Source organism: Nothoprocta perdicaria, unplaced genomic scaffold (assembly GCF_003342845.1).
Source record: "Nothoprocta perdicaria isolate Ctin4 unplaced genomic scaffold, notPer1 scaffold_18, whole genome shotgun sequence".
NCBI classification, from domain to species: domain Eukaryota; kingdom Metazoa; phylum Chordata; class Aves; order Tinamiformes; family Tinamidae; genus Nothoprocta; species Nothoprocta perdicaria.
This window is the reverse complement of record NW_020454982.1, coordinates 3,267,292-3,289,311: the sequence shown is the minus strand read 5'-3', so window position 1 is coordinate 3,289,311 and position 22,020 is coordinate 3,267,292. Positions and strand designations below refer to the sequence as shown.

Genomic DNA, 22,020 nt, shown 5'->3' with positions numbered 1-22,020 from the left:
GTGGTACATTTTTAAGCCTGAATTGAGGTCCAGACACCTAAGGTGATTACTGAATGCTTAATACACAGGAAAGTGTTTGTATTGGATTTCTAAAGACACTAAAAGAATAAGGCTCTCAGCTTCCAGTTGAATTTAATGGATATTCGGTGCAAAATGTCTTTACCATCTGTCAGCCTTATTTTGAAAGCTGGCAGCAGTGAATGCAGTGTTACAGCCTTAATTCTGCCAAGTGATTCCTTAAATTAGTAAATACCAGACTTAAAATCTGTTAGAACAAAAGAAAAAAACACCGCAATTCTAAATTACTTCCCAACTTAAGACATCATTGTAAATTAACCTTGGAAAACAGTCTTATGAATCTCACTGGAGACTGGAAGACCTGTTAATGCAGTCTACAAGATCACAGTAACTTCTATGACATTTGTTTACAGCACAAATTATACTTAATTATACTAAAAATGCTTACAATAATACTAATAATTTGTCTTGCAATACAATCAATATTAGTTTAAGAATATTCAACAAAGACTCTGAAGAAGCAATAACTATATTATTTTTTAGCTATTAGCCAAATTAAGCATTTAGATGTCTATAATATGGCCTGGGACAGAATTGGTGGAATCATCAGACAGATGTGCCTGTCCATTGAAATGTATTACTAGAAGCATCATCTGGAAAGTAAGGCATACAATGTTTATTTTAATCTGTACCATACATTTAGCAAGGCAATTTTCAGAAAATGTGCTTTTCCTGCATTTTTCACCTGTACACTATCAAGTTTAAGACTCTGGAGAAAGTTTCAGGTGTTGCTTCCAGGACGCTCGCAAGCAGCCTGCAAATGCAAACAGCAGGCAGAGGCCAAAAAGAACAATAACATTTATAACAATAAAGTGGCTATGGGATCCAGATGGAGCTAATACTGTATGAAGAGAAGTTTGAAGGGCTCATACAACATGTGTATGTTTTAATATAATTTGCAACTTGCTTACCCGGTTGGTCAAATTCTGCACTAATGCAATGCCATTCATTATTCTGTGTCTGAATTAAGAGACTGTGAGATATTGCATAAATGTGGATTTTTTCAGTTTATGCCTGCTAACAGTCCATGTCCATTCAACCAAGACTGCAACTACTTACTTCTCAAGGGGCTTGAATATGTAAAACATTCCTTCTTACACAGCAGAGAAAAGTCTTCTTCACTGTGCAAGGTTGACTGAAGTTATTCAGTGCAGATCATACAAAACATTTACTTCTTTATTTGAATACTTAAGTGCTGAGTATGGTCTGCCTTTCTCTGAGTGTGTTACAGAGCTTAACATGTTAAGTTTGTGCTTAGGGCTGATATGTTACCAGTGAGAATGATGGATCACCCTGCACTGGAGAAAAGATTGAGACACAGGTTTAAATGATAGTAAGTGATGCATATAGACGTCAAACCCACTGCTGGAAATTAAGATAAACCCAGGAATGCTGCACAGCTGAACAACACCTGATGAATCCAGCATAGGCCCTCCTGGGCAGCAACAGAGGACACCAATTAATAATGAAGGAGCAATAAAATCAATCCCAAGTTTGCCTTTTCCCTCAAGCACGCTTTTGCATCAACACATATTTTAGTTTGACATTCTGTTTTTTTTTTAAATACACTCCTGAGCATAATTATCTTCCTGTATCTGTTCAATCTAATAAAAAACAATAAAAAACACAGGCAACTTTCTAACCCAGATTGGAACCATTTGCAGCTGCTTTAGGGAACATCATTTTATATCACATCCCCACATCCAGATACTCTTTAGCAAAGTCAATAAATCTGGAAATTAATACCTATGTGATAATGTATTCATCCGTAACACAAAAACTATGGCCTCAAAAGACAAAAGCCACCTGTACAAGTCAAGCTGACCATACCCTATGAGAAACATTCAAAATTCTTCTTTTCCATCCTAACTCCCTAAGAGCTGCATGTTTTCCTAGCCTTCCACAACCTCTCTTTCTGCTACTTATACCACTATGCTGGACCCAAGCAGAGAGACAATGAATATAAAATGCACAGAACAAGCATTGCATTGTGCAGGCATTATAGGATTTTTTTTCTAGCAATAACTGGCTTTAGCAAATTTTAATCTATTAATACACACCTGAACACTTAAAGAAGTATTGTGCTACCAGTAGCCAAACAATTCTTCAAAGAAGTCTTAATACAAACACGGGAAAAAAAGAAATCACAAAGGCAGCAAAGAGGGCCTGCTATGAGAGAGCTTATTCAAGTGTGTTTTCCTGAGGGGATGTTATGGTTGGGATCTCAAACCCACTCTTGGATTACAGCCACTTTTGTCCATCTGTATTGTGTACTAGACTGAGAAGAGCAGCAATTACTGTCAGGAGATCTTGGTAGGAGGAGAAGGGCAGAAATGCCTCTGTGTTAACAGTAAGAGAATGCTCTAAAATAGGTTTCATGACTTTGGAAGTATGAAGTTTGCCAGCTATATTGAGTCCACTCCAAGATCACCAGGTTGTCTCTTACTGTACTTCTTAATACCATAAAGAACAACAGAATTATTTTACCCAGCTTCAAATCTTGTCCAAATCAAACTAAGGCTATTAGCCAAAAATTGGAAATTTTCAGAATGCTATTTAATGTGTTTATCTACCATCATATTAGACTTTCTTTAAAACCAGGTTGTAATAATGTGTCTCCTCTAACTTATTTTTATACAGCAAAGAATTGCAAAAAGTTAAAAATTATAAGAGTCATCATACAGTTTAAAATTAAAAACTGATATGGAGGGGATAGCAGCTGAAAGAGAGACACTGTGTTTAGTAGGTTGCACTTGGACCTGCATTCTGTAACTGAGCATTACCCTTTAAATACTGTTTTATCAGAGGACAGTGCTTGCTGACCACTCCTGCAATCTCAATGGAAAATGCACTTTCCGTGCAGAGATCCTGAATTCTCCCTGGGAAAACAAGAGCATTTTCTCCTAGTGCCCTCTCCCTGATCCCCACTGTGCAGCTAATGCAGCGCGGAGCTCAGGTCTGGCTCCTGCAGCCCGTGGTGCGGGGTCTGACTGACAGAGAGGCGTCTGGAAGAGCCTTAGCCCTGAGGAAGGGCTGCACAGAGGTGTCTGCAGGCGCCTTCCCCTCAAAGAAGAGCCACACAGAGGTGTCCGTGAGCTGCTTCCCCTCATGGAACGAGGCAGGGCCCCGCGTCCTGCCCGGCTGCTCCGGCCGTGTCCGCAGGCCCTCGGCCGGTGTCTCCATGGTGACAGGCCCTGTGCTCCTGCGGACCCGCTGCCTGGGCAGGGTTACTCCGGCAACCCGAGCGCCATGGATAATGATACAGATCCTGTGCTAATTTATGAAAAAATAGTCTGAATAAAATCTCGTCCATTTTTCATTCTAAGGTTAGTTCTCTCTTGCTGCTCTTAATAACAACTACTGTTTCAGCGAGCCCTGAGCTATCTCCATTTGAATTACAAACACTAATAATATCAATAACGTTTATTTAGGCATCATTTGTATGCAGTAATGAAGAAAAAGATGCCTGCTGCACAGTCTCTTCTAGCTGAGATACCTTGTAAGCAAAGCTTTAATACCCCAGCTTTCATTAGTGCCATAAGGCAACATGGTTTTCATTATTAGACTCGCTGCTGTGGTCTATAACGAGGCTATGTTCTGTTTAAGATGAGTTGTGAGTTGCATTATAATTGCGGATACTCTTCTCAGACCAGGAGAACATTTTGCTTTCTCATCAATGGCATGTATGACTTTTAATATTGAAAGTGGCACTTCATACAAGGAAAAATTACATGTAGTTTCTGTCTTTTGGATTATGTCTGTTTAGTTTTGAGTATATGTGAAAAGGAGAAAATTCAGAAAACTGAGAACAATAGCTTTTCCTCTTGTCTAGCAGCTCTGAAGTTACCCGCAGATGTTGCCTGTGTAAGGGCACAGGATGTAAAGAGCAGAAGTCTTCCCTTCAGGCTACATGTGCCCTTGGGCTCCTTGCACACAGCTGGGCTGTGACACAGTCCTAGAGGGACTGCTATTTACATAAACACCTACCAAAAAAGAAATATGGGAAAACACGAATACAAACAAAATTTACTGCTAAAGTGTTAAGAAGTTAGTGTACTTAGCAATGATTTTTAGCTCAGAATTTTACAGAATTTTAGACACAGGAGCAGAAAGATACCTTGGGCAACGACATCCAGTTCCTTACCATGAAGCTAACACCATCCTGCTAGTATCTGTCTGAAACCCAAAATGGTTTTATCTGACTTGCCTGTTTTATGCTCTGTTATGCTGAACTTTGTGCACCAACAATTTTGCAGGTATACCCACACATAGAAAGTAATTTTTAAATCCCTTCTGTTCCTCCACTGTTATTCACAGCTGTAAAGAGCAGCTCTGGCCTTGACTCCCTTCTGCTGCCTGTCAGTGAGGAGAGACCTTTTCTCTGGAATACCTTTTAGCCTCACTGCATGTTGCCATGGAAGCAAGACTAAAACCAGACCCGAGATGAGAAAAATGTCAAAGGAATAAAAACTGATGCTACCAGCACATTCTGACTCTTGGAGTCCTCCCTTGGCTACTGAAGATATCTATTAAGTTATATATCTTTTAGATAGAGAGCTACATCTGCAGAACTGTGCTGTTTTTCCTTATTCCTTTAAGCTCCTGCTGACGTCAGTGAACATTTGTGTTTGCATGAGTAAAATACGAAGAAAAGAGACTTAAAGCCTTGTAATTATACAATGACTGAGACAAATCTTGCAGCTTTTACTTATCAAGTCAATTGGAATAAAGTATAAAAAAGACAGAACCAATGGCAAATTTAACTATTTAGAACTACCAGATGGTAGGCCTGGGCCATCAATTTGGTGGAAACTTTCCTACTTTTTTTTTTTAAAGACCTTGAAATTTGATCTGCCAACATAGAGAAATCCCGCCAGTTAGGACAGCCCAGAGGGCATTCAGCGCTTGATAGCTTGAGCCTGGCATTTTGGTTGCAAATGAAGTGCTATAGAAAGAACGTCTCAGTGCGGCTATATGCGTTACTTTGGAAAATCCTGCACAGAGCAAGAATAAGCAAGAATAAGCTTCAAACTGACACAGCACAACCGTTCTCATTATCAGCTGTTACTAACATAAGCTTGGAGAAAAGGGAAAAAAGAACTTTTTTTTACGTTTATGAATTAATACAGTAAATAATTACCTTATTACTTTCAAAGATTCCTTAACTCATATCTTCCACCGCAGTCTGTCTAGACGATAGCACAACACAAGCTCTACACTGGGATTAGTCAATCTGAAAATCAGCACAGAGCTGTGGGGAAGGAGTACAGAACTATCATATTAAAGTTTAAAAGCTCCTTGAACCCAGTCACCATAGGGGGATCCTACATCACATGTCTGGTTGCCACTGCATTCCTGAAGCCTCCCAGTAACTGTTTTTGGAATGGCTGGTAGAAATTAAGACAGCACAGTCCTGATTTACACTAGATTTTAAACACATTAAAACCACTAATGGGGAAGCTCAAAACTGGTCACCATATAGTACATTTCGTCCATCTGAGCAGTGATGTATTCTGTAATCATTCTCACAGAGATGCCCTAGATGCTCAGAATTTTGGGGTATTCAAAAACAAAGTGGTCCCTGTGCTGTGGTTCACATTCCTCTCTGATAAAAGTTTATTTTGGTCTACAACAGCATCTCTTACATAAGGGAGGCGTTTTTGGCCGCAAAGGGGTTTTTGCAGACAAAAGAGACAGACTTTTTGTATTTGGTTAAAATGCAGCACATCTCCTGCCTCAACTGAATGCATATATGAAGTTGAGTTTAGTGGATTCCTGTGTCCCAACACAGTGTATTATAAGAAATGGAAGTTTATAACATACATCACTATAATTTTTTAAAAAAGGCACTTTATTTTACTAATGACTCTCAAGCTCCATGACATCAGTTTTAAAAATCTTGCCTCATCAAACAGAAATATTTGGAAAAACACTGTGCTCACCCACAAAAATGTCTTATTTGTGCTCTTTCACATAAGCATGCTCTAATAGTTACAGTCATTAAATTCTCCCCTGCCTGCAGCACCAAAACATGCATTCTCCATTATAAGGATATTGTTTTGCGTATTACAGTCTTTCTGATTATAATGCCTGGATGGTAAAAGGTGAATGTTGTTGTTTGCCCTGCACGGCCCTGCAGCAGCAGTGCTGGCCTGTTACTCCTCTGCGGGAATCTGCCAGAGAACCCTCTTCACACACAAGTGAAAGATCAGAACGGGCCTTTCTGGAGTGATACTGTTTCACAGCTGTGCAAGAGCCTGAAACACTTCCAGAACCCCAGCTCTTCAGACAGCCTGTCTACATACTTGCAGGGCACTATTTAAAGACAGAAGAATCTTTTGTCTGACACCATATTCTGAATTGCCCCTGAGAGCTGGCGAGCTGCAAGGTGTTCTGAGTCAGTGCCTGTGTTAACTCTGCCCCTGGGCAAATGGGCACAAACACTCTCACTTCAGAAAAAACAACTTACAGTCTGTGAGGTGAATCTTCAATGTGCCTTTATCAAGAACCAGTGCTAATTCTACCAGCTTTTGGTGTGCATATAGATTGTAAATGAAATACTTTGCCATTCATGGCAGTGGTAAACCTTCACAGGGAGAGCATTTCTCATTCCAGGCTTAAGGATTTTATTAATGGGTTTAATGCTACATGCTAAATTAATTAATGCTAAATGGCTTTCAAGAAATCATTTGAACTGCATGCCTTGCAGTGCATCTTTCTTAAAGATGGCACACAATGTTCAGGAATAATGCTGAGGGCTGCAGCATTAGTTAGGTATGAGTAGTCAAGTGGCTTTTTAAGTAAGACTAATACCTCAGTGGGCAGGGTGTTATTTCCAGTCTTCAGCTCCGAAAAAACATAGGAAACTAGCTCTAAAACACCTAAGGAGTAAAATGCCTGCTTTCTGTCCTGTTTCTTATGTTTTCTCTAAATAAAAATTCTTGCCATGTTAGAAACTGCATTTTAGCATAGATAAAACCCTGTTCTGACTTTATGTGAAGTTCTTAGGCTCCAAGGGCAATAAATGAGGGAATATAGTGCAACTGAGCTCTCCCAGATCCACTGAAGTTTGAGGTAAGAACACAGATGGACATTTAAATTGTTTTGTTCGTATTAGCCACTGAGCCTCACTCCAGGACTCAAACCTATATACATCAATTGTGCTCATGTGTGTAGGCAAAAGAAAATTTCAGCTATTACAGTTTTGCAACTGTGACTGACAAGGAAGCTATTTGTAATTTTACAACTGCATGTTCAGACTACAAGCCCTTCCAAGTGCGTTTTGGGTTAGACAAAACAAGAACTCGCATGCAGCTGCTTTCTTGCTCTTTCCCAAGCTTTTATCAGTGCCTGTTTATTAAAATTTCTGTTTACTGGCAGCAAAACAATTTATTTTATAAAAATGAGATAGTTCTTGGTATGCTTCTCACTAGAAAGAATGTACTTCTGTAGCTGCAGAGCTGCAGAAAGCTTTACAAAAGATATGTCATTTCTCCATCTTATTATTCAATCAGTACTCCAACCTAATGGCTTGTATGACCCTTTGGCAAAATGTGCTACTCATCTCATCTCTTCAGTTGTCCTTCACTGTTTAGCTATCCCCTCTACCAAAACTGTTGTTCAAGAATTTTATCTTCACAAAAGACTAATTTCTACAGTGGCTTTACTACACAGTTCTGCACAGCTTACCAGCACCAGGGATTCTTTCAGTATTTCTCACCATGACCCTAACCCAAGGGCTTAAAGAATTGCAGCTCGCCTCACAGCAGTTTCCTTTTTTCCCTCAGCCTTCTATGTTCTGGCCTCTCCTCCTTCTCCTGTAGCAACAGGGGCTGTTGACTCTCCATATCTCACCCTCTTCTACTTCTAGGATCTTGTGAGAAAGGAAAAGGATGTCAAAATGCAAATTCCTGCCACAAAGAAAACATGTGTTTCCTCTCCTACCCAAAAAAGCAGTTTTTTTGGAAGTTAGGCAGAAAACTTGTGATCACTACAACTGCTGCTAAATTCTGTCATCTTATCTAAACAATTCAAGGGAGTTTGGTATTTTTACTCCCAAACACTTCCTACTTACTTCTCAGACCCGACCCTTCTTCTTGTTTCAATTTATTTCACAATGTGGGATCTTAAAAAAAAAAAAGATAAAAATTTAAAAATGTCTGTACACCCCCTGTCTGCTTGTCTGAAGGAAGTTTAAGTCTTATTATATTACTACTGAGATGAAATTATGCTCTATTCTAGTATTGCTGTGTCAATTATTCCAAACCACGGGAACTAAACTTACTGATTACAAAATATAATACGTGCAGTCTTCTAGGCAGTAGAGATGTAATCATAAAAAGTCTTGACACTAATGTTTCCAGCATCTGGGAGGGCTCACATCCAAATCCCAAATTACAAGAGCACATTACTATTGTATCTGAAAAAATCTCTGTCATCTTTCACAGCCACAGATTCTGATCTACAAAGTCTACCCAGTGTAACAATTAAGTACATGCTTAAGTCTCATCAAAGTAAATCTCAAAGGTTTCTTACGATTCAAATAAGAAAATATTTCTCCTTTGCAGAAACATTTTGGTTTCAAAAAGGAGCTCTATGAGGACTGAGAGCCTAATTATTATGTTATATTTTCCCATTACTCAAGAAGCTCTCTAAGCCAGAGCCTACCATTGGGTGTTAACATTGTTGCCTTCATTAAAATTTTCCTTAAGAAACAAACAAAAAACACACACAAAAGCACAAAACCCCACAGAAGAATTATAATACAGTTATAATGTTAAAGGATATGACTCATGTTTATCCTCAATATGAGCTCTATTGGTTTACAGTAAGACTGAAGCCATTGATGTGGGCGAGACAAAAGATATTTGAAATTATTTTGCTCACTATTTGACAGCTATGCAGTATATTTTCCAGCTGTATTTGTTTTATTTATTTATTTATTTTTCTGGCAAAGCTAGAAAATGTTTCATTCTAAACTGATGTTAAAGATCATGACTGTACATAAGTACTGTACCAACTGACATAACTACTATATACAATAAAATAAAACTCAGCTTCTTGTGAATATGGGTGTTTTTTCGTGATGGTAGAGAATGTAGTTGTACCTGACTTTTACTGTGTTAAATAAAAAGCATATGAACAGACTTCAAACTGCCTGTGATGCCTTTATTAATTTATACATATGGTTTACAGTTTCAAATGCATGCACTTTAGTACCACTTCTGAAATCTGAACTCTTTTGAATATGAGCGTATATTCAGTAAAATCAGAACTGCTGAAAATCAGTTGTTCATTTGAAAGTCTTAAGTTACATAACTTCCTTTTGATATAATTTTCTGTAATTCAGTGATGGTTTGCCCATAATATACTGGTTTGCCCTATGAAAAATTTTTGCGTTCATTTACTCATAGCCGGCTATAATACAGAAATCTTAGTATTGACATCAATATCTTAGTATTTATATCATTATCTGTAATGAGCAATGTCATCATTACTAAAATGCAGTACCACATAAAAATGTCAATTATCCTATTAAAGTTGGATAGGATTGGAAGGAATATATGGGCCATTTTCATTAGGTGAGAATGTTCATCTTGATTAATGATTATTTTTCACTTTGCATCACATACAATCAAAAATGCTGGAAAGATGAAGTTCCACACTATTCTTAGACAAGGAGAAATTGATAATCAGAGCATTCTTTAATGCTGGAAAATGATAAAACTTTTAAGTTTTGAAATTGCAAGATGGGGAAACTTTCATTAATTGTAGGGAAAAGAAAGAGCCAAAAGCCAAATCAGGTCAGCCTAATAATCAGATGGCATCAGAACAGACTTCTACATAGTGCATGCTGCTGCTACTGAATACACACCCGTGACCAACTCTCACAGTCCTTGGAAAAGTTTCCTATGTATTTTGGTGAATCCTAAATTGGTCTTAAAGCAAGACCTGGAACACGTTAATTTCCACTCACTGGCTTTCAGAATGTAATGAATTTCTGTTTTACAATGGAATTATTACATAAGGGTATTTTGAAATCTAATTGTTAGTTATGCTGTAAGCAACCTAGCTTCCCTTTTTCAGAAGATTTAGAAAATATTGTTTTCCTTACAGCAACTGTCCCTGCAGTCATTCACTGAACCTACTGGGAACAGATGGAGAGGAAGCAGTCACAGGGAGCTCCAGAAGAGAACCTGTGGCATCAGATGCAGAGCGCCGAGAAGGAGGACTGCACAAGATGCCAGGTTTGCTTATTTTTCCTAACCTGCATATCCTTCTGCCAGTGCTGGAGAATATGCCCTAGCCTAGGTGGAGCACTGTGCCGACCTATAGGGCATTTTATGTCAGGCATGACTAGGGACATTATGGGTCGTTGACAGAGTTTTGCTCTATGTATATGCTCCTCATTAACACTCCTACTGCATTTGGAAAGGTTCATCTCATTTCCAGAAATACCATGGTTTTCTTATTCTGGTTGTGTCACTGGTGTTTCAGGCTTTAGGAAGGCTAGGCCCAGCTTATGATGATCCAGTCACTTTGAATCTTAAAGTATATCAGGTAGGACTCAAACAGTGGAATGCCCCAACTCCTGAAATGTAGCATTCAGCTCTCCTTCCTCATTACAATCATTATCCACAGTACATTATGTGGTAGAAGATTATTGATCAAAATTTTCTAGTTGATGTAGATAGTATTAACTAATTTTTTTGTGGTTTCAGCAAAGTTATATAAAGCAAGTACAAAACTTGATTGTGTCTTTTCTTGTAATGAGGATGATCTAATAACTTTATTAGTATGAAAATCCCCAAATCAGGAGATGAAATTTGCACTGCTGCTCCTGAGACTTCCATCATCTTCCACCTGTCTGCCGAAACCAGGCATCAATATGATTAGCTGATGAGAGACAAAGTTGGCTTTGCTGAGGAAACTAATAATTTACTTTTGCTTTGGCTACTGTTGCATGGATACACAAGTGCCCTGATAGCCACATTATAGAACAGCTGTGTTCATATTATAAAGTTATTCCTAAAAGGAAAAAGGCCTAATGCATTTTCTTTACTAGAGATCTGTATCTCTGCTGAAAAAAAATGAACATTATCTGTGTTAGAAGGATGCTTACATGATATATCCCTGTATAGGCTGAACATACAGAATCCAAAAAAGAGAAATGTGAGCTAGAATATACAGAAAAAAAAAAAGACTGCAGTCCTGCTCTCTACTGAAGTTTTTCCACCACAGTGATTTTGCACTTTCAGGAATCATCTCATTCCCTTCTGCTCTATTAACCTTTCTGCTCATTTTCAGTCTTGGACAATTGCCATAGGGACCAATGGTGCTGCAGTAGCATCTTTCAGATAACACAAATAGCACAGATCTAGCACATTTAAATATGGAGAGAGTTTCTTTTCTCTCTTTCCTTTTTTTGTTCCCAGAAATTCCCTGAATAGAATTCTAGGCATTTTTTGGTTAGTGAAGTATTAGACTCCTAGGCTTAAACTAGTGAAAAACAACGAGCCTGATCTTTTTCAAATTAGAGGCCAAAAGAAAAGTCCCGAAGTTATTATGGAAAGGTTTCAAAGGCAGAAAATTGAATTATTTATATCCTATATTGTATCAGGCAATGAAAGATGGCATTTCTCAACACTCTCAGCATCCCCAGTTGGACTTCAGTTATTCTGACTCAGTTTTGTGAATATCTTTACAGCCTGGTAAAAATAAGTCTTTGAAATTTTGAACTGACACCAAAGGGTTTCTCAGCAAGTGAAAACAAAATAGTTTATATCTAATAGTGCACATTTTCTTCATTGGAATCCATCAGTGCTTTCTCTATTATTTTCCTCCCTATGTTTTTTTCTCCCTCACATCAGGACCTGAATCTATCTGTTGTTTTCCTTTAGCCTGCGGTTACAGAAAGCCCTTCTCTCTGTGGCACACAAGGACAAAGAGAAGTGACAACCTGTCATGACTCTAAAACACGTATCATGACACACCACTGTCTTGTCAACTTCTAGTGTTTCCTGCCTTCTAGAAAAGTATTTTCTGCCTGCATATCACCATAACTAATTAATTCTTAGTAAAGTGCTTACTAAGTAAAATAGGAATGAACCATAGCTGCAGGCTGTTTATGTAAATTCAGAGTTTGTCTTTCTCCAGCCAGCTTCTAACTTTTGTAACAGGTCACAAATTTGAACACAGTCTCAACATCCATCACACATGATACCAAAATATGTTTCCATGTTTGCTACTTCATTTCAATGCATTAAGACCTTGCTCCCCTGCTGCTATGCAGAAATTAGGTGGTATGTGTGGGGCTGTGAGATCAGAGCTGCCGGTGCACACGGGATCACAGAGGCTTCCAAGGAGCTGAGTGCCAGTGCAGGGGCTTAGCTGCTGGAAACCCGAGCGGGAGATGAGGGGTCATACTTTTCCTTTACCTGCGTATAACTAGATCAAACACAAGAGGAAGCTACCTAGAAATAATCCAGTTTTATTTCTCAGTCCACTTTTCCCACATTGCTATTTTGAAACCTTCTCCATCAGCAGACAGAGCTTCTTGGAATTTTGTAAGCTTTGATATCTGCATGAAGCCTGTGTAAAACTTGTTATGCTGGAGCTGGTTGTACACAGAGAAGTAACAGTGATGAAGAGATGAAAAGGTCATTTATGTCACACGATGTGTTCAACCAGAGCAGTGCTACAACACACACCTTGTGATGGCTCTGCCCGCCCCAAAATGCAGCACATGATGTGTATGGAAAATGTTCTTGTGCCCTCCTTCTCATCACAAGATTGCAGCTTTCATTTTGAACATACAGTGCTTCTACTGTTTACCTTTGTATGCCAGCATTGAAAAGTAATGTAGAAAATGGAAGTGCATGAAAACAGGAGCACAGGAGAAACTGATTCTTTTAAAGAAAGTCATTATATCAGCAGGTATTCTGTAATGATCCTAGTATGTGATCATTGCATCACACTCCTTTCAGGTTTACTTCTTAAACACAGCTTGTTTTTTTCCTTAGCAATTGACTATAGAGAAATAACTGGCTTAGAGACAAGGAAAACTCAATTATATAAAAATTGCATTTACAGCTAGATCTGCAACAAAATAAACCGCAAAAAGGGGCAGGAGGTGGGGCAGAGAACAGATGTTTTAGTGATTCTTCCAAGCTAGGTAATGGTGCTAGGCTCTTACCACTCAAAAACACACAATGCCCTGACACGAGCCACGGTAACTGGAGCACTCTGAGGGGCATTTTGGAACTGCAGGGCTTGATCCGCAGATGGGGTTCGTGCCTTCGTTCCACTGATTTCAGTCCCAGCTAAGGGCAGGGTGTGTTCCTGGCTCTGTTCCTATGCTCTTGTGTCGCTGGTTGCAGGTGTTAAAGGCACCACTGCATTGTCACCACACAGCAGGGGACAGGGTTGCCCGCAGCGCCCACTGTAAGGACCGGCCTGACATTCCGGGGTTACCAGATTACCTCCTAACAAAGCAAGAGCAAAATCATACCTCTGCTCCATGGGCTTCAGCATTTTCACCATTCCTACTGGGGCTCAGCCTTTGGTGTGACATATCAATGGAAATAACACCAAGGCAGACCTGGACTCAATGCATCTTCCCCTAGCCTTGCTGGTCACCCATATGGCTCTGAATAGCCCAGATGGGATAACTAGCTGACATGTTTAAAGAGTTTTTTTGTTTTTTGTGCATTTTTTTTAAACAAGGTAGTCTAATGTGAGGGGAAGGGGGTTACAGAGAATGTAACAATATAGCCCATGTTTTAAGCTGCCACATTCCTAGCTGGCTGTTTGATGTGCACAAGTTTGTGACAGATTTGTTTCACTTGCTATCAGAATGGAGATGACTAACTGCAAAGCAAGGATTAGATAATTACTGACAGAGAAACAACCACAAAGCTCAACTGAATATTAATTCTGTTTTAAACGCTGCTAAACTGTAACAAAATGCGTCCTACCAGACAGTCAGCTCTTTACTACATTACAATAATTTAAGCATGTGCCATCTATAAATTATCTGGTCTTTTAAACACTTCACTGCATAAACAAAAAGCTGCATAACAGCGAGACATCTCAACGGCAGCTGATTTAATGTATAACTTCTCTCATCTCATGATGAATAATTCCCCAGTATTTTAAAATATCTGCAGATTTTGTTACCATCTCTCTTAGCCAAACCCTTCTTGCATTTCAATAATATGAAAGGATCTAATAGCCCACTTGAGAGCAGGCTTTTAACTAGGATTTATGGATGTAAGTTTGACATAAAAAAATTAACCCTTTTGAATCAGCAAGATACATAACACATTGATAGGACTATGAAACAGCGGCAGTCACTAGATCTAGATCCTGAGCCCCTTGGATTAGCAATAACCTGCTGCACTGAACAACATTAAGTCACTTTTAAGTTTCCATCTGGAACAAAATCTGCCCAATTGTCTCTTCAGCCATTTCTTGAACTAATTTAAGCAAGCTGCGTAGAAGAGGTAAAGTCCCCCTAAAACCCCAAATATACCCCAGGAAAACTAGGAACCCTTCTGTTGACTTCCACAGCCTTTGAATGAGGCCCTATAACAGAGAAATCAGAACACATCCTGATTAGAATAGGCTCATTGGCTTATCCCAGCTTTCGGAACCCTTTCTGTTCGAGAGAAATAGTGTGAAGTTAAGTTGATGTAGCGCTTCTTGAACGCTGCTATGTTGATATTGTTTAGCAGTCATCTAGACATCCCTCTTCAGATCATTCATTTTCAAATGCTCTGCTGGGAGCCCACGTTTTTGCCACTGTCTAGTTAAACATGCTTATTCTCAAAGCTCACCCGGGTCGGGAAATTCCTCAGACAGCAATTGGTCATATTAATGACAAGACGGACAGGAGTCAAATAAAAGTGGATGTTTCAAGAAAATCAGATTATTCAATAGGAAGTGAAAAGTAATCAAATGTCAACCTCGGAGGACAGAGAGAGACTGGAGCTATGGATTTAAACCAAGAAACCTCCCAAAATAGAATTAAAAATATATACACACATTTCCTCATGTGGTTGTATTTAGTCCTCAACCAGAACACATCTTTCTGTGTATCATATTAACTTCATTCTGAGAATCTGGAGGTATTTATAAACCTACAAATATACCCCACCAATAAAAGATAATGCCTAGAATGAAGAATAATACTTTGCAATCGATTACGAACACCTCCAGCACTGCAACATTCCTGAAGATAGTAGCTAGTAATTTCCTTTGTAATTTGCCAGATAAATCACAAAAAGTGAGCAGGCTTGATAAATGAGCTGTAATTTTCTAGACTTCAGTCTAACAGATGTATTTACACATTTCATAATGTAACAGTAGAAATGCTGCATGCTACTGCCAAATGTTGTATTAAATGTTACCAAACAAAAATCTCCCAACAAATTCCTATCATGTTGGCTATTAAAATAGCCTGTAATGCACATTTTTTTTTTCTCTCTTGCTCTTCTTCTTCTTGATCAAGACATGTTAGGCTACTTTTACTTGTTTAACTTACCCTTTTCTTGCTCATCAGTAGAGGAAAAGCACATGTGTACATGCACAAACTACAAAACGCTTATCTGGAGCATTGTGTCAGTCTTCTTTAAATACTTTGGGAGGTCTTTTGATAAATAAAATAAGTCAAAAACCAGATCTTGCTTCCATTTTATACTGCTCTTTAGAGCACTTCTTCCAGACAAGGAAGAACAATTTAGTCGTGCCTGACCTCAGCCTGAGCCAATTGCTCTTTCTCCAACATCTGATTTCCCTTAAGCAGGTTGATATTTCAGTTCCATTTGGTCAAAATTAGTGGTAGAGCTGAATGCCGCTCCCCTGGCACTGGCAGACAGCACACATCTGGTCACATCATCTGGCAAGGGCAGGCACAACCGCAGGGAACACCTGAATGCACCTGCTCCAGGAACCACGCGTGGAGTCCAGCCACGTTCCATGCACTTACACAGTTTTGAGAGTCAGAAACTGCACTTACTAGTGTTTTCAACAAAGTAGGACAGAGTATTTGAAACTCCAAGTATTGTTACTAGAACACCTATGAATAGTTCTGAATCATACACTTTCTGAATGGCAAGTGTTTTAGAGGCAGTTTTTATACAAATTGAAAAACAAGCACATGCATAAATTTAACACATCACATATATCTTTACATCTAGAAATGTATGCATTTTTATAAATTTTGAAATGCAGAAAGAAATTTTCTTCCTACCTCTTCCAAGGCCCATAAGGAATCAACCACAGGCTTGATCTTCTTATTATTGTATAGATTTATGAGTTTGTCCATTACACTCTTGATCAAGCCACTTCGATTCTGTTTGAAAAGTAGATTCAAGAGAGAAAATCCAGCAATGACCTTGTTCTCCTCATACAGCTTGATAGGATTTACCTTCTCAACCTGCCACCACTGAATAGGAAGAAAGGACAGCAGGGTTAGAACAACACTCCTCAGGACACGTACAGCAAAGAGCACAAGAGAACAGTCTGTGCAAACACGATAACTAATCAAAGAGAAAGACGCGAGTCCCAGGACTCATCTGTCTCTTCTGACACAGTCTGGGAAGCAGGAAGGATGGCCTGATTTCCATGATAAATTCGTAGAGCTGGCTCTCTTGTTTACAAACATTTTGTTTGATAAAAATGTTTAAAAAAAGAAAGCATGCAGTTGCTGAATGCTGTGGAAACAAACTACCGATTTTGTTGCATGACCTCAGGCTATTAAGAAAACAATGAACAGCTCTGCTTTTAGGACAGAGAATTAGAAACAAGGAACCTACAGGGCATAGTTATCCTCATCCCTGGATATGTCATTCTACCATCAATGAGTAAACAATGCACTCTGATTTATAGCATAGCTATACAGGTGATATATGTCTTAGCTAACAATTTAAATATGTGCTATATACAGATCCAGATCCTGTCTAGCTGTTATATCAAAAGAAAACATGTCAGATCACATTGCATTCACAAAATTCTTCATTTTAGCAACATGAAACATAACAACTTAATGGAGATGAAAGAGAATGATGAAAGGGAACATATTTTTTAAAAAAATGAAGTTAGAGGAGTGAGGAGTAGAATAACAACAGTGTGACACTTACTGATTTCGCAAAACTGAAGAAGCTTTTTGTTTCCCCAGTAACCATGTTAGATGAACCTGTAAAAGACAAGTACATTTACAGACAACTTATTACATGCTGACAAGCAGACCATTTACTATATGTAAAATGGTTTCTGTGATTCATACTTTAGAAAAAAAGTTTTCTCCACAGGTTTAAAATAGATCAATAGATGTCCTTTTACTGTGGAAATAAACCACAAAGAGCCCAAGGTGACAGTGCCCTCAACTTAATAGATGTTCTGAGATCACAGAAACATAATTTCTTAAATCTTCCCAGAAAACAAGAACAGTTCAAGTGCCACATGGCACTTTGACACCAAGTCTCTTCTACAGCTGTCTGCTTCTCTGCAGTGAGATGCCATCTGCCTGCGACACTCCCTCGTTTAGGAGCTATCACTACACTGACGCCCTTCCTCTCTCATCAGCCAGTGGCTGTATCTCACCAGGGCTCTGACTCCCACGTGGGTGAACATACACACACAATGCACTTCAATCTGCCACCAGCAGTAGCGACCATTCGCTTGGCTTGGCCTTCCCTACAGGCAGGCAGACAGTTGGCTTCTACAGTCCAAGCGGACATGAATGATGACTTATTCAACAACAACGTTATTGCTCCTTCGATAGCTAGATAAAAGTGCAAGGAAGTGGGCATGCTTGTCTGTGAAGATATTCCACCTTCCACTGCCATGATACAGGCTTCATTTCAAAAGCTGATCAATGCCTTCAGCTGCCTCTCTGTAGAACTTGTCCAGCTGTGGTTTCAGCATCAGCAAACAGCAGGGCAGGCAGCGCTGCAGGAGGGAGACGTCTGCTCTGTGTGGGTAGCTGTCAGTTTAGGTAGTCTTGTCAAATGAACACTAGAGACTTATTTAGAGCAGTCTCCAAATTTCCTTCCCACAAGAACAGAATTCTGCTTTATTGCAGTCTCCAGAATGAACTATTTTGATTCCTGTGGTCCAGAAATTAGAGAACCAAACATATTATGTATATGTGTATATGTGTGTGTGTATGTGTATGTGTGCATCATTCTAGCAAATGATGCTAACTGATCTCAGTAATTCAGTCTGTGCTCAGCCTTACTAAACTTCTCAACTGGAAAGGGCCAAACTGAGAAAATCAGCCACAAGGAAAAGCCTCAAGTTCTGGAGGGGGTAGCACTGATGAATTTACAAGACCTTTTGTGCTTAGCAAAGCTATAGATTTGAAAAATATACCTGCATTTTTTTCAACTCACCATATAAAATGTAAGTCCCAAGCGGTTTGAGGAGGCTGAGGCCTTTCCCAGTGTTTTCTCCACACAAACAATCCAAAACAATATCTACTCCATCTGGTGAGATTCTAAAATGTAAGCAAGAAATGTCGCTTTTCAGTAGGATCTGAGGCATCATTAAAACAGCGTGATACAGGCTGATAGTTACATTTCAGCAACCCAAGCCTTTCAACTGAAAACACTTCTCCCTTTGTGAGAACTTGCAGTAAATTGTTATATATGTATTATGATAAAACATCTCTTGCTGTTCTTTTACTGAGTTCATAAGGAAATACCTCTTCTTAGTCCAGTTCACTTATGACAGAAGACTTTTTAAAGTATCATTAGCACACCTATCATTTGCTTCAAGCTTCGCATCAACTGTGCCCCAGCAAAAAGTTAATTTAAGCACAAAGAGAAGTCATCAGATTGAACAAGCTGGCTCTTGGGTACTGTTGCCTTGTGTAGAGTTTATTCTCCTGTTTATACTCAGGCCTGTGATAAACGCGTAAGGACTTGCAGTTCAGCAGCCTCCAGTGGCTTCCACAGTTGACTGGGTCCCTCACTCCCTGTGAGCATTTCCATTTGTATCTCTCTGCTGTTTGCCTTTTGGCTTGGCTCCCTGTTGAAAGCTCTTGCTTGGAGTGTTGCAGCACCTGCACCAAGGCAAGTTCCCACCACTACCTTTCCTCAACCTCCCCTTCTTGCTCAGCACCTCTCCACAAAGGAAGGGCTTCCCCTTAAAGGGGTTCTGCCCAAACCTGTGTGCCATGGACAGGCAGATGGGCAACCTTTCTTGGTGGCAGCCAATCCTTTTAAACAATATAAGATACTGCTAATATCCAGTAAAGCAGAACTGGGTCAGGCAGCTCTGTCATCCATCTCACCACCTCTTTCAAAAGGTGTCGATCCAGACATTCAATTGTCTCTTCCCATAGAAAACCTCCAGAGGGTTTTTCTTAGTCTTTTGCTAGGCATCATGTAACTCTTACTAAGGAAAATAAAGGATTACCTTTTTACTTCTTGAACATAGTCTGCATTTCTGTCAAAGAGATGAGTTACTGAATCTTTGATAGCTTCATGTTTGAAAGACGAAGCTGTTCCAAAAACTATAACATTGGGAATAGTTGAGCAGAGCTGAGCAACAGCTTGACCCTGCAAACATATTATTATATTAATTCACTGACGTGGCATTGGCTGAAGAACTTTGCAGCTGGCAATTCATTCATAACACAGCAAAACAATGAAAGGCTGATCATGTGCAAGCAACTCCTCAAAGAATTTCATACTAGCAATTTAGTAACAGGAAAAAAATACACTTAAAGTGAAAGGATAACCTGGAAAAAAATAAGTGGAAGGATAAACTGAGTTGAATATATCAGAAAAATGTATGAATTTTCTTTTAACAAAGGTACTGAAATTTAAGAGAAATTTTGTTAATATACCAGGAATGCCTAAAATGATTACTGAAGGAGTACATGAGGAATATTTCTGTTTTTCTACTTCGCATTCTATGTGCATTTTGGAACAACACTAAACAAACAGTATCTTTCATATGGCAAAAGAGCACAGAAAGTGGTTATTATCAACCTAGAAAATGTTGATGCAAGTTTTCTACCTGAAGTGACAATTCATTGTCATTGTTTTGGCAATTAACATCATCCCTTCGATGCAGAAGTAAAAAGTTAAGGACATAGTGCGGCTTCAAATGCTTCTTATGTCATTTTCAATATCTAACAACATTCTTGAAAATATTTTTTAGTATTTGATTTGCCTTTGCCCAGTATGTTCCACAGTGCCCTAAGCTGAAACCTTGTCTTGGTCTATTTACCAATACTATTATGACTTTATTTATAAAAAGCCATACTTCCCTCTAGAAACTGATAAACAAAGCAATTGGAAAGAAACTAGAAAACTCTCATAGCTATATCTTCCAAAATTTTGCATTCTACAAACCAGAAAATTCTCTGGCTGTAGCCCCAGAAGTAAAAGATTCTGCTTTTATGAGATGCATATTTTCAGCCCATGGTTTTCACAAGAATCCAGGCCAGGTTGAAATGCCTCTTTCTTTTCCCCGCCAAAGCAAGAGGCCATCAACAATGCCAGCCTTTCAAAGAGATCTCTCCCTGATGCCACATGGGGAAGTGGCACATGGGCTCCCTGAGGCTCACCAGGTCATCAGGGACATGTGGGCCTTTTGCAAGGAAAAGGTTGTGGTCTCTGCAAGCACCTCCCATGGGCTGGAAGATCCAGGACCCAGACACAATACTGCTGGGGGCAATCAGGTGCCGTGCCACTGTTTGGGCAAGAGTTGGCAGGATTTCTGCTTTCCAATACCCATAATCTACAATTTCAGGAGGCCGAGAAAGGGAAGCATCAACAGATCAAACTAGAGTTGTAAAGTTGTTCTGCTTTTTAAGTTCACTAACTAAGGGAAAGCAGATTTTTGATAGGCAGATTCCGCCTCTCTCTGCAGTCGTGTGATTCTGCTGGAACCAGCATGGTTACATGAATATGCCCAGAAGCAAGAACTGGCACTGTGATTCTAAAAATATCACTGAATTTAACAACTTTGTATTTATATTTACAGCCCAAAGATTATCATTTGAAAACTGTATGCATGACTAGTAAAATCATCCATGGAGAAACACATTTCTTTTCATTGCAACCAGAAATGCTGAATTATTTGTATGTAAATACCAGTAATCAGTGCTTGGGTTTTATTTACAGTAGGATAATTAGATAACTCTGCTTACCCTGAGGGTCTTGGCATCTTCCCACATAATGCTGAGTTTAATTGCTAATGACAATCCCCTAAGTTGAGCCTCTGGAGAGAGGACAGCGCTATTATTTGTATAAATGTTGGAGGCTGGTTTTCTACGAGGTGAGTCAGTAACCAGCAGTGGAAGAGGTTTCACTGTCCCCATACTTCATTTCTCCATTACTCACCTTCTCTATCTGCACCCCAGGTTTTAGGCTCCAAAAGTACTGCAATGCAAAATTACAAAACTCAAACTAATTTTTCTCTTGTCTTTCTTAATACTAGTTATTTTTACAGTCAAGCTGCTTTTTTCAGGAAGACACGAAAAATGACAACTACAGCCCTTGATGATTTAGAAAATATTTCATACTGTATACTAGTGGAGTGCAATGCTGCCCTGCTGATCTATCCTTTAATGGCTTTTCTGCATTTTCTATCCATCTTCAAAGGGGAGGTATAAGTATGTCCTGAATCAAAAACAATAAATGCTTAAAAGGTCAAATATTAGAGTAGAAAACACCTTTTTTTTTTTTTTTTAATTATGTGAAGGAGGATTAACATTTAACTGTCAAAATGCTCAGGAAAAATGCACAAAAGATCAAGATGTGCATAAGCTCCTGACTCAAATTGGTTAATACCTCCTCTGTAAAGATAGGCTTATCTAAAACCCCAGATCAGAATACTTCTGAGCTTTCTGTGGATTCTTAAAGCTTAAAACTGTTTCATATGACCAGTATTTTTGTAATTGGATGAACAAGAACATTGAAGTAT

The 22,020-nt window shown here is 39.1% G+C and overlaps 1 protein-coding gene across 1 annotated transcript in view; it reads right to left on the bottom strand.

Moving 5' to 3' along the window:
* VAT1L (vesicle amine transport 1 like) overlaps positions 1-22,020 on the bottom strand; it is a 38,429-nt gene that overhangs the window by 2,993 nt on the left and 13,416 nt on the right. The window contains exons 4-7 of the mRNA XM_026036567.1: positions 19,501-19,643; positions 18,474-18,577; positions 17,220-17,275; positions 16,331-16,525 (exon numbers count right to left, since the gene is read on the bottom strand). Of these exons, the coding sequence (XP_025892352.1) occupies positions 16,331-16,525; positions 17,220-17,275; positions 18,474-18,577; positions 19,501-19,643 (498 nt within the window). The remainder of the gene's footprint in view (positions 1-16,330; positions 16,526-17,219; positions 17,276-18,473; positions 18,578-19,500; positions 19,644-22,020) is intronic.